General features: G+C 42.1%; 1 protein-coding gene across 3 annotated transcripts in view; it reads right to left on the bottom strand.

Moving 5' to 3' along the window:
- FANCI (FA complementation group I) overlaps positions 1-13,292 on the bottom strand; it is a 115,552-nt gene that overhangs the window by 7,271 nt on the left and 94,989 nt on the right. For all 3 annotated transcript variants that reach the window (XM_073568690.1, XM_073568691.1, XM_073568692.1), the window contains 5 exons: positions 8,813-8,929; positions 6,931-6,982; positions 3,685-3,812; positions 1,051-1,119; positions 592-685 (listed from right to left, as the gene is read on the bottom strand). In XM_073568690.1, coding sequence (XP_073424791.1) covers positions 592-685; positions 1,051-1,119; positions 3,685-3,812; positions 6,931-6,982; positions 8,813-8,929 — 460 coding nt within the window. The remainder of the gene's footprint in view (positions 1-591; positions 686-1,050; positions 1,120-3,684; positions 3,813-6,930; positions 6,983-8,812; positions 8,930-13,292) is intronic.

Below are 13,292 nucleotides of genomic sequence, written 5' to 3'. Positions count from 1 at the left end.
CACGACCTGCTCTACCCTCTCCTACTGTATCCTCACCCATCCCTGTAGACTGTGAGCCCTTGCGGGAAGGGTCCCCTCTCCTTATGTACTTGTGTGTCCCTTGTCTTACACGTGTTTATTATACTTGTCTATATTTCCCCTTTTCACATGTAAAGCGCCATGGAATAAATGGCGCTATATAAATGCATAATAATAATGAGGAACCATACATACCAGGATGGGGATTAGGGGACAATGCATACCCGGCTTATACTCGAGTCAAAAAGTTTTCCCAGTTTTTTCGAGGCAATTAGGTGCCTCGGCTTATACTCTAGTATATACGGTACTTTATGCAGATTGAACAGGCCCAAACATACACTTACTATGAATATAGTAATATATAATCTCAGCCTGAAGAAATGAGATTCTATTTTTTACAACATAGCATATATCTGATAGCATCACTACAAAGATCTCCAGTAACAGCTGCAGTATGCTCTAGTACATCCGATGCCATATAGCACTTCTACATGTAGAATTTCTGCCCTTGTCGTCTTTTGGAGAACAGTCCCTGTGCCCCATACACATCAGTTTGTAGCTTTTCTTATTTACCAGGGATCTTCTCTGAACCAAGCTGAGTCTTCAGTTTAGTAATGAGCCAGTCAACCTCATCCAGCACCTTTGTAGCTTGACCCAAGACCAAAAGCTGGAAAAGATCATTACAAAAGTTCTCAGTCTTTTAAAATTGTTAAACTGTGTTAAAGGTTGTATGTATAATGATGTATGCATACCAATGCAGATTTAAGGGGAGTTAGAAAAAGGACATTTATCAGCTATGTAACGGAATATGAGAAACAAGTCTGATCCCGTCATATTTTAAGTGATAGCCACATATGCACCCTTTAATGAGTATTCGCCAATGACACTGCATGTAGTGGCAGGGTGTGGGGACCCATAGCAAGCCGACATTTATCACTTTTCCTTTGGATAGGAGGTAACTATCTTATGAGACAACCCCTTAAAGAAAAAGAGTCTCTTGTTGAAAATAATGATGAAATGAAGAATGCTTACAGTGACAGTAGGCGCCGCCGTCTTCACATTTACAATTCGGAAATGTGATTGTTTTTCAACTTCAATGTCCTGCAAAAACACATTACATGAATAATTATCTGTGATCGCACCTAAAGGGGTTATACATTTTTGGCAAATAAAGGTTATTCTTGGTATAATGAAAAGTTTCTAATGTACATATGGATTCATTAAAAAATGCAGGATACCTGAGAACAAAGGGATGGCAATTTAATAAGATATTTAGAAGCAGCAGGAAAAAAATCCAGCGCAGATTGTCACAAAAAAAATGAAGCCAGATCTACATCATTTGTGCTTTATTGCAGATTTTTGCTGTCAGATGCACAATGAAAATCCACCATGTTTGAACACAGGATTACCACAGCTGTGTCCAGTGTCTACATATTACCGATTCCCACAGCTAGTTCAACAAAATTATTCACCAAACTTAGAAATGAGAGCCTAACTGGGTGTCTGATTTATAGTCTATAATAATGAGCAGGAAGATTATGTAATAACAATATAATACTCTGGCTCTAATAATCATGACCCTATTGTTGGAGCTAGACATTCTGCTCTAGTCGACCCAAAATGCTATCATAACATAAAAACACCAAGGTTACTTACCGGTAGCCGGTTTTTCCAGAGCCCATGATGGCACACATGAGCTACATCCCCCAAAGGCTTCCTGGGGGAGCCTTTGGGGGATGTAGCTCATGTGTGCCGTCATGGGAGACGGGAAAAAGCTAGTTTCTACTAAAGACAAAAGAAAATAGACTTTTGTATGCACAGTAAAATCCTTTTCATTGAGTGGGATATACCCTTTCCTAGGACACCAGGCAGTTTAGTTTATTCCTGAATGTAGTTTGAGAGCAACGGAAAAATCTAGCAACCCAAAACAAAAAATGCTGTAAGTAGTAACCAACAAGACCTGACACAACCAGAAAAGCCCCTGGGCAAGAATAGGATGGGAGCTGTGCTCACCAATTTATTCCGCGAGAAAAGGATTTTATGGCAAGTACAAGAATCCAATTTTATCTTCAATAGCGTTGGGGGACACAGAACCGTGAGACATTCTAGAGCAGTCCCAATGGGTAGGAAAAATAACATCTGACCATATGGGCTGTCTAGTAGACAGTGGCCTGTAGCACCCTAGACTCAAAAGCTGGCTTTGGCAGAAGCCATGGAGTAAGGTGTGAATGGAGGTCCAGGTAGAAAAAGAGGACTGCCCAGTGCGTAAGTCAATAAGGTCTCAGGACCTTCCGACATAGGTTGGAACCTTGTGATTGGGACTGGATGTGAAAAGGACTATGTCCTGGTTGTCCAGCAGCAAACAGTTGACTAAAGACTTATGGAAAGAGATCAATTCTTCTGCATCCAGAATTTCTTAAAGGGGTTGTCCAGTAAAACGACGTGTCTGCAGTCACTATGTGACCCAAAAAGCAGGACTCAAGTCAGAAACTGCTTCCGAAAATGCTGCTTTTCAGAGATAATTGATCCTCTTATCTAGCGGGACACTGAGGGATGTCGCATGAGAAAAGGGCACGTTATTGTTTTAGAGATGAGCTACCTGGGGATACATAGAAGGAGGTATGGACCACTTCGTAACCAATTCCTCCGCAAAGGGGAAAAGTACTTCAAGTCTGCCAGAGGAAGACAGGCATATGCCTTGGCGTTCCCATTCCTTGGCCAGAAGATAGTTAGTCTTTGTGGTTGGGAATAGTGATTTGTTGCTAATGATGCCAACAAAAGAAAACTTAAGAAAGGATAAGGCAGACTTGTCATTGACTTGGAAATGTCTCTCAATGCCTAAATTAGGTCCGCTTAGTATCCAACTCACAGTTGAGGTCTCATCCACAGTGGCTATGTTTTGGAAGTGATCCGGTAAGGCTGAAGAGGATCTGGGGGATGTAATCCTATATCTAATATGAAAGCATCTGTGCAGAGAATAAACTCTTTAAGCCCTACCGTTAAAAATGAGACAAAGCATAAGAAAGGTACTTAGGGCTGGAAACTTAACTTTATAATAGAGTTCCCCCATATATCATACAATTAAGGCATGAACATTAGACACCAAGAAATTGAGTAAACTGAAACAACAAAATTAGTAAAACATGAAATGTTATTGAAATAATTAAAAACATACAAGAATAGTTCAGAAGTCCGCATGCGTAACACATGTCAGGCAAGGACCCAGATAGGAACAAGTAATAAGAAATAGTAGTATATGATCACAATGAAAAATGATGGGGACATTTGATTAAAGGGAACCTGTCACCAGGTTTGACCGATATGAGATAACACCATGTGTCACCCAAAGAAGGCTATGAGGAAGAGACTTTATAATGAGTACCAGAAATCATTATACATATTGTGTCTGCCTCCTATGGGCACTATTTGAAAACTAAGCTGTCAAGTGTCTTAAAACGGGACTACTCACTTTTCACCTACTGTCAAGCCTCCGAAAACCAGGATGTATACCCACAGTCCTGCATCCCCCAGTGCTATTATAGAGAAATGCTATTCTGTTATGGTACAATGACTTAGCTGCAATTAGCATTAGAAATGGATGTGCAGTTGTTATATGCACAATATTTTGAAGTTTGCCTACAGCACAATACATGGCTACAATCTTACCTCGTCTATATCGCCAAGATGTCCATGGATGTCCTGTGACAGCTCACGAAGTAGACTTACTGGACTCTTGAATAAAGCGTGCATACTAAATAGAAGCGTCATGATTCCTTTACAGAACTGGATGTCCTCTGTGAAGAGAAAGTATCCATGTCATTCATTGACACAAACTGTGGTTATTGTTATCACGTGAAGAGAGAATCACCAGTGGTAAAGTTTTAGGGCGATATGGGCTGATAGGTGCTATGCCACGTTATGTAAGTATGCCATCCTGTGTCCCTTAGATGAGCCTGCCAGAGAGTGAAGCGCAGTACAGCTGCAATAAAGCCACAATATAGGGAACCGGGCAGCCCGAGCCAGCAGGTTATTGGGGGGCCGACTGAGGGGAAATGCCACCATGTAACCAATGAAGAAAAAGGGCTGACCGGGATCTTGTCACCAACACTTATCTACTGTATAACAAAAGGTTATGTGACAGTTTTAACAAACTAAACTATGTGTTTCGTCACCTTCTCATTTTTAAGATTTCTGCATTCAGCGAACTGAAGCCATGTTCACAATTTAGTCAGCAGATTACCCCAGGTTTTAGAGTACACTGTGCCAAAAAGTCACAGATGGGGGAAGTGCAATAAAATGCAAGATAAACATTTGTGACTTTTCTAGTCAACCATCTAATTTGAGATAAGTGGGATATAATCTCCAAGCAGCCAATAGTTTAGGTCATGCGTGCATGTAACCGCACAGATCAAAGCTTGCTCATGACCATTTGCATCATTCCTGTAAAATGGAGACATGCTTAATGTGTTCTGATCATGTTCTGCTGACACATGTGCGTGGCTTTGTAAACAGTATCACAGCGCTGTGCAATGACAGAAAGCTGAGCTATCAAAAAGAGAAATTAAATAAGTATATATCGGATTAAAAAAAGTAATAACGCTCCACTATATAAAGAAATTAGATCCTTATTAGCTAAATGGCAATCACTCCCTCTCTCACTATTTGGACACATCTCAGCAATAAAAATGACTATCCTCCCAAAAATGTTATATCTTTTTTGAGACTTTACCCATATCAGTCCCACTCAGACATTTATGTGCTTTTAAAGAAGTCACTTTAAATTTCATATGGGCAGGAAGAAGTCACAGAATTCCAAAGTCAGTAATGTTGGCCGATAAAAAGATGGGAGGACTAGCGATACCTAACTGTGTTAATTTTTATTGGGCATAGCACCTCCGCACAATCCCATCGTGGTCTTCTATACCTGCCTATATGACATGGATGGAGATTGAAAAGTTATGGCTAACCTCAGCTCACCCCAACTCCCTGATCTGGAATGGGGCTTACAATCCCCCTTCAATAGACCCATTAGGTCCAGTGATGCACACCAGAAATATATGGAGGGTCTGCTCTAAACAATTCAATTTGACATCACCGAACTCTGCTCTTCCGTCCTTTTCCATCCGATTATCCCTGAAAGTCTAACCCATTCAATGACAGGAGTATGGACTCAGTCTGGTTTGTTTAACTTCGCTGACATAATTAATTATAAAACGCAAATTCTACATTCCTATGATGAGCTGAAAACAAATTTCTCCCTCCATTCCCTTTCATTATTCCAATACATTAAGATCAGGCACTTTGCCTCATCATTATTCCACGGTCTAAAGACCTCCATTCCTATCTCCTTTAAGACACTGTGCAAGAATAGTTCAACAACAAGAGGTTTAAAGGGAACCTGTCAGCAGTTTTGGCCGCTATAAGATACAGCCACCGCCTGTCAGGGCTTATCTACAGCATTCTATAATGCTGTAGATAAGCCCCCCGGTCTGACCTGAAAGAAAAATATGTTTTATTATACTCACCAGGGGGGCAGTCCAGTCCGATGGGTGTCACAGGTCAGGGCCAAGTGCCTCCCATCTTCTTGCGACTCCGTCCTCCTGCTTGCTTCCTCGCTCCTCAGCATCGAGCTCCTGTGCAGGCATACTTATCTGCCCTATTGAGGGCAGAGTAAAATACTGCAGTGCCCAGGCGCCGGGCCTCTCTGACCTTTCCCAACGCCAGAGAAGTGCGCCTGCGCAGAAGTGCGATGCCGGAAGCGAGGACGCAAACAGGAGGGTGGTGTTGCAAGAAGATGGAAGGTGCCGAACCTTCGACACCCATTGGACCGGACCGCCCCCCAGGTGAGTATAATAAAACTTATTTGTCTTATCTTTCAGGTCGGACCGGGGGCTTATCACAGAATGCTGTAGATAAGCCCTGAAAGGTGATGGCCACATCTTATAGCGGCCAAAACAGGTGACAGGTTCCCTTTAATATCTAGTATTTACAATATTCTAGAGACTCCAGACACAGATTCCCTAACTAGACACTCTTAAATGCTCAAATAGGAGGAATATCTGGAGTAAAACACTGACCGCGGTAGAATGGAGAAAATGTTTGGACCAGAGCAGCCAAGAAAGACTACATCTTGTATTTCATGCAAAGAAAATCAGTACAAAATTCTTAATCTTTGGTACTATACGCCTGAATTTTTACATAAAATGGACCCATCTATTCCTTCCCTTTGCTGGCAGTAAGCCCTATATAGAGGTTCTATTTTTCTTATTTTTTGGGAGTGTCCTTTGATTAAACCGTTTTGGGTGAAAGTCGACGTCCAAACTAAGAAAGTTTTAGCAGTAAATGTCCTTCTAGATCCTCAGCTCTTTTTATTAAACTTTTCCCCTAAGTCCATATATAAGAGATCCATTAGATTGCTTTTACATATGTTAACAGCAGCACGCTGTTTGATTGCCTACCATTGGAAGCAAACCTCTCCACCCTTCCCAACTAGATCTAGATTCTCGCATCAAAGATATCAGGAATTGTGAGCAGCACTTAATGACAATACTGTAGAGAGATTTAACCTTATTTGGTCTCCTTGGGATTCCGTTTGGGCCATGTTAAATATATGACCTCTATGAGATGGATATTAATAAGTCACAACATTATATCATATCCCCCTTTTTTCCTTTTGTCTGAGTCTATGTGTTTGTTAGTTCGAGAGCTTAATATACTTAAAAAGTATTATAGAATAATATTAGTTGGTAACATATAAATGATAGTGAAACATTTAAAATGGCTAAAAAAATATTTCCTGTAAAAATTTAAGTCTATTTCAATTAAAAAAAAAAAAAAAAGTAATAACTCATATATACATTTCTACCAATCAAAAATGTAGTTTGCACTTTTATCAAAGGAAGCCATTCTTACCAAGATCAGTATCTTTGCAAATCTTCACAATCCATGACAGCATCTGTACAAACTATGACAGAGACAATTTCTACATTTAAATATGCATAGAAAGATTAAATCAATATTCAAAATTATTGTCTGCTAAATTCTAGCCCCAAGCGGTGAGTTCAGATCTATTGCATCAAGTACATCTACATTCTTTTTTAAACTCTTTTTATTGAAAGATTCCACAGGATAAGATTACAAACATATAACAAAGCAGTGTAAAGTCAGACTAATCCATATAGTCACTGTTCACAATGACATACTGTAGATGTGATATCACAATTTCAATAATAGAATAAACAAGCAAAGAAAAAAAACAAAACAAATGAAACACAACATTTGAAATAATGTCCACTACAAAGCATTGCACCCTCAAACTAACAGGTTCTTTATCAGAGTTCTGAACTCGTACCAGGTCAGGTTGTGATAGAAAAACACACCAGATCCCACATATACCATCACTTTCATGCCCTGGAAGGGAAATACATCAGGGTTTGCATCGCGAGATTGATGAAATCATGGCACTAGGAGTCAATTGCATTAAGGGTGAGTCACACCACCTCTCCCAAATCTTATGGAACTTCTGGGGACATCCTCTGTTTCTATATAATATGTTCTCATATGGTATCATATCGTTCACTAATTTTTTCCATTAATTAATCGAAGGAGACTCCCTCCCCCCCCCCCCCCAATCCACCTCAGCGCTATTGCTACCAAATTTATGTAATCTACTTGGGGGATCCGATAGGATTGGTGAAGTATATACAGCTCTGGAAGAAATTAAGAGACCACTACATCTAAACCCTGTCATGGTGAGCCCATTCTCCAGACCAGAACCCCATTGAAAACCTCTGGAATGTAATCAAGAGGATGATGGATAGTCACAAGCCATCAAACAAAGAACTGCTTACATTTTTGCACCAGAAGCAGTATGAAAGACAGGTGGCAAGCATGCCAAGATGCATGAAAGCTGGGATTAAAAATCATGGTTATTCCACAAAATATTGATTTCTGAACTCTTCCTGAGTTAAAACATTAGTATTGTTGTTTCTAAATGATTATGAACTTGTTTTCTTTGCATTATTTGAGGTCTAAGCACTGGGTTTGTTTTTGGTTTTTTAATTTTGACCATTTTTCGTTGTCCGAAAAAAAATGCAAAATTTATTGCTTGGAAATTTGGAGTCATGTTGTCAGAAGAACAATTTACATTTTACTCAAAAATATACCTATAAAGAGAAAAATCAGACAAACTGAAAATTTGAAAGTGGTCTCTTAATTTTTTGCCAGAGCTGTAAAATTCCATTAGATTATTTGCAGCTGGTGTCACCATCATATGTGCCTCTAGGGCACGGATGGGGAACCTCAGGCCCCAGGGCCATTTACGGCCCTCGATGACCTTTTATCAGGCTCCCGGGCAGATTCTCAGGGACCACATTCTTGGGCAGGGAGCTGTGTTTTGATTGCCACAAACTCATTAATTTCTTCTTGCTCTGTTACCACACACACGCAGTGTTCACTAATGAACACTGAAGGGCATGCAATGAAAGATTACGTCCTGACACCAGTGCCAGAATGTAATTTGTGGAGTTTGTGCGACCCCTGAAGGATGGTATAAGTATCCAAATGGCCCTTGGCAGTAAAAAGATTCCCCACCCCTGCTCTAGGGCATCATTGCACTGATCATCAATGATAGAGGGGATTAAGTGCCGCCAATTACCTTCTACAGGACATACATAGAAGGGGTTTTACCAACTCTGTTCATAGCTACTATAATGCCATTTCCAAGATCTACATAGAAAATCTACAACAAATCCGCCATGTTAGGTGGAGTACCTGTCATTGTGTACAAACTGACCTGCTGAGATGATGTGTCCAGAAATCTGTATAATGTGGACAGGATACTGACTAACAGCACAGCTTCTTTACTGTTAAACTCATCTTCTCCAGAGCTCAGTTGATTTGTAAGAGATCTCTGTGGAGTAAAATTACAGATATGTGCAAATAGAAAACAGCAGGCCAACTACAGAGAAAATGAGTTCAGGAAACAGCAAGCCAACTACAGAGAAAAGGGGGTCAGGAAATGGCAGGTCAACTACAGAGAAAAAGGGGTTCAGGAAATGGCAGGTCAACTACAAAGAAAAGGAGTTCAGGAAATGGCAAGCCAACTACAGAGAAAAGGGGTTCAGGAAATGGCAGGTCAACTACAGAGAAAAGAGGTTCAGGAAATGGCAGGTCAACTACAGAGAAAAGGAGTTCAGGAAACAGCAAGCCAACTACAGAGAAAAAGGAGTTCAGGAAACAGCAAGCCAACTACAGAGAAAAGGGGTTCAGGAAATGGCCGGCCAACTACAGAGAAAAGGAGTTCAGGAAATGGCAGGCCAACTACAGAAAAGGAGTTCAGGAAACAGCAAGCCAACTACTGAAAAAAGGAGTTCAGGAAACGGCAAGCCAACTACAGAGCAAAGGGGTTCAGGAAATGGCAGGTCAACTACAGAGAAAAGAGGTTCAGGAAATGGCAGGTCAACTACAGAGAAAAGGGGTTCAGGAAATGGCAGGTCAACTACAGAGAAAAGGGGCTCAGGAAATGGCAGGTCAACTACAGCGAAAAGGGGTTCAGGAAATGGCAGGTCAACTACAGAGAAAAGGGGCTCAGGAAATGCCAGGTCAACTACAGAGAAAAGGAGTTCAGGAAACAGCAAGACAACTACAGAGAAAAGGGGTTCAGGAAATGGCAGGTCAACTACAGATAAAAGGGGTTCAGGAAATGGCAGGTCAACTACAGAGAAAAGGGGGTCAGGAAATGGCAGGTCAACTACAGAGAAAAGGAGTTCAGGAAATGGCAGGTCAACTACAAAGAAAAGAGTTTTAGGAAACAGCAAGCCAACTACAGAGAAAAGGGGTTCAGGAAATGGCAGGTCAACTACAGAGAAAAGGGGCTCAGGAAATGGCAGGTCAACTACAGAGAAAAGAGGTTCAGGAAATGGCAGGTCAACTACAGAGAAAAGGGGCTCAGGAAATGGCAGGTCAACTACAGAGAAAAGGGGCTCAGGAAATGGCAGGTCAACTACAGAGAAAAGGGGTTCAGGAAATGGCAGGTCAACTACAGATAAAAGGGGTTCAGGAAATGGCAGGTCAACTACAGAGAAAAGGGGCTCAGGAAATGGCAGGTCAACTACAGAGAAAAGGAGTTCAGGAAATGGCAGGTCAACTACAAAGAAAAGAGTTTTAGGAAACAGCAAGCCAACTACAGAGCAAAGGGGTTCAGGAAATGGCAGGTCAACTACAGAGAAAAGAGGTTCAGGAAATGGCAGGTCAACTACAGAGAAAAGGGGTTCAGGAAATGGCAGGTCAACTACAGAGAAAAGGGGCTCAGGAAATGGCAGGTCAACTACAGAGAAAAGGGGTTCAGGAAATGGCAGGTCAACTACAGAGAAAAGGGGCTCAGGAAATGCCAGGTCAACTACAGAGAAAAGGAGTTCAGGAAACCGCAAGACAACTACAGAGAAAAGGGGTTCAGGAAATGGCAGGTCAACTACAGATAAAAGGGGTTCAGGAAATGGCAGGTCAACTACAGAGAAAAGGGGCTCAGGAAATGGCAGGTCAACTACAGAGAAAAGGAGTTCAGGAAATGGCAGGTCAACTACAAAGAAAAGAGTTTTAGGAAACAGCAAGCCAACTACAGAGCAAAGGGGTTCAGGAAATGGCAGGTCAACTACAGAGAAAAGAGGTTCAGGAAATGGCAGGTCAACTACAGAGAAAAGGGGTTCAGGAAATGGCAGGTCAACTACAGAGAAAAGGGGCTCAGGAAATGGCAGGTCAACTACAGAGAAAAGGGGTTCAGGAAATGGCAGGTCAACTACAGAGAAAAGGGGCTCAGGAAATGCCAGGTCAACTACAGAGAAAAGGAGTTCAGGAAACCGCAAGACAACTACAGAGAAAAGGGGTTCAGGAAATGGCAGGTCAACTACAGATAAAAGGGGTTCAGGAAATGGCAGGTCAACTACAGAGAAAAGGGGCTCAGGAAATGGCAGGTCAACTACAGAGAAAAGGAGTTCAGGAAATGGCAGGTCAACTACAAAGAAAAGAGTTTTAGGAAACAGCAAGCCAACTACAGAGCAAAGGGGTTCAGGAAATGGCAGGTCAACTACAGAGAAAAGAGGTTCAGGAAATGGCAGGTCAACTACAGAGAAAAGGGGTTCAGGAAATGGCAGGTCAACTACAGAGAAAAGGGGTTCAGGAAATGGCAGGTCAACTACAGAGAAAAAGGGGTTCAGGACATGGCAGGTCAACTACAAAGAAAAGGAGTTCAGGAAACAGCAAGCCAACTACAGAGAAAAAGGAGTTCAGGAAACAGCAAGCCAACTACAGAGAAAAGGGGTTCAGGAAATTGCCGGCCAACTACAGAGAAAAGGAGTTCAGGAAATGGCAGGCCAACTACAGAAAAGGAGTTCAGGAAACAGCAAGCCAACTACTGAAAAAAGGAGTTCAGGAAACGGCAAGCCAACTACAGAGCAAAGGGGTTCAGGAAATGGCAGGTCAACTACAGAGAAAAGAGGTTCAGGAAATGGCAGGTCAACTACAGAGAAAAGGGGTTCAGGAAATGGCAGGTCAACTACAGAGAAAAGGGGCTCAGGAAATGGCAGGTCAACTACAGAGAAAAGGGGTTCAGGAAATGGCAGGTCAACTACAGAGAAAAGGGGCTCAGGAAATGCCAGGTCAACTACAGAGAAAAGGAGTTCAGGAAACAGCAAGACAACTACAGAGAAAAGGGGTTCAGGAAATGGCAGGTCAACTACAGATAAAAGGGGTTCAGGAAATGGCAGGTCAACTACAGAGAAAAGGGGGTCAGGAAATGGCAGGTCAACTACAGAGAAAAGGAGTTCAGGAAATGGCAGGTCAACTACAGAGAAAAGGGGCTCAGGAAATGGCAGGTCAACTACAGAGAAAAGGGGCTCAGGAAATGGCAGGTCAACTACAGAGAAAAGGGGGTCAGGAAATGGCAGGTCAACTACAGAGAAAAGGAGTTCAGGAAATGGCAGGTCAACTACAAAGAAAAGAGTTTTAGGAAACAGCAAGCCAACTACAGAGCAAAGGGGTTCAGGAAATGGCAGGTCAACTACAGAGAAAAGAGGTTCAGGAAATGGCAGGTCAACTACAGAGAAAAGGGGTTCAGGAAATGGCAGGTCAACTACAGAGAAAAGGGGCTCAGGAAATGGCAGGTCAACTACAGAGAAAAGGGGTTCAGGAAATGGCAGGTCAACTACAGAGAAAAGGGGCTCAGGAAATGGCAGGTCAACTACAGAGAAAAGGGGTTCAGGAAATGGCAGGTCAACTACAGAGAAAAGGGGCTCAGGAAATGCCAGGTCAACTACAGAGAAAAGGAGTTCAGGAAACCGCAAGACAACTACAGAGAAAAGGGGTTCAGGAAATGGCAGGTCAACTACAGAGAAAAGGAGTTCAGGAAATGGCAGGTCAACTACAAAGAAAAGAGTTTTAGGAAACAGCAAGCCAACTACAGAGCAAAGGGGTTCAGGAAATGGCAGGTCAACTACAGAGAAAAGAGGTTCAGGAAATGGCAGGTCAACTACAGAGAAAAGGGGTTCAGGAGATGGCAGGTCAACTACAGAGAAAAGGGGCTCAGGAAATGGCAGGTCAACTACAGAGAAAAGGGGTTCAGGAAATGGCAGGTCAACTACAGAGAAAAGGGGCTCAGGAAATGCCAGGTCAACTACAGAGAAAAGGAGTTCAGGAAACCGCAAGACAACTACAGAGAAAAGGGGTTCAGGAAATGGCAGGTCAACTACAGATAAAAGGGGTTCAGGAAATGGCAGGTCAACTACAGAGAAAAGGGGGTCAGGAAATGGCAGGTCAACTACAGAGAAAAGGAGTTCAGGAAATGGCAGGTCAACTACAAAGAAAAGAGTTTTAGGAAACAGCAAGCCAACTACAGAGAAAAGGGGTTCAGGAAATGGCAAACCAACTACAGAGAAAAGGGGTTCAGGAAATGGCAGGTCAACTTCAGAGAAAAGGAGTTTAGGAAACAGCAAGCCAACTACAGAGAAAAGGGGTTCAGGAAATGGCAAACCAACTACAGAGAAAAGGGGTTCAGTAAAAAGAAAGCCAATTACAGAGAAAGGACCTAAGGAAACACTAGGCCAACTACAGAGAAAAGAAGTTTAGGAGACTCCAGGCCAACTATAGAGAAAATAAGTTTGGGAAACGGCAAGCCAACTACAGGGAAAAGGAGTTTAGTAATATGCTACTAAATGTTAGTCATAGAGGCCATGACAATCTGTGTTGACATATTCCATTGGAGGCTTATTCACTTTTGACAG

The sequence above is a fragment of the Dendrobates tinctorius genome, unplaced genomic scaffold, assembly GCF_039654945.1.
Source record: "Dendrobates tinctorius isolate UK_male_01 unplaced genomic scaffold, ASM3965494v1 ptg000022l, whole genome shotgun sequence".
Taxonomy (NCBI): domain Eukaryota; kingdom Metazoa; phylum Chordata; class Amphibia; order Anura; family Dendrobatidae; genus Dendrobates; species Dendrobates tinctorius.
The sequence above is the reverse complement of the archived record's forward strand: the minus strand, read 5'-3'. Positions and strand labels throughout refer to the sequence as shown.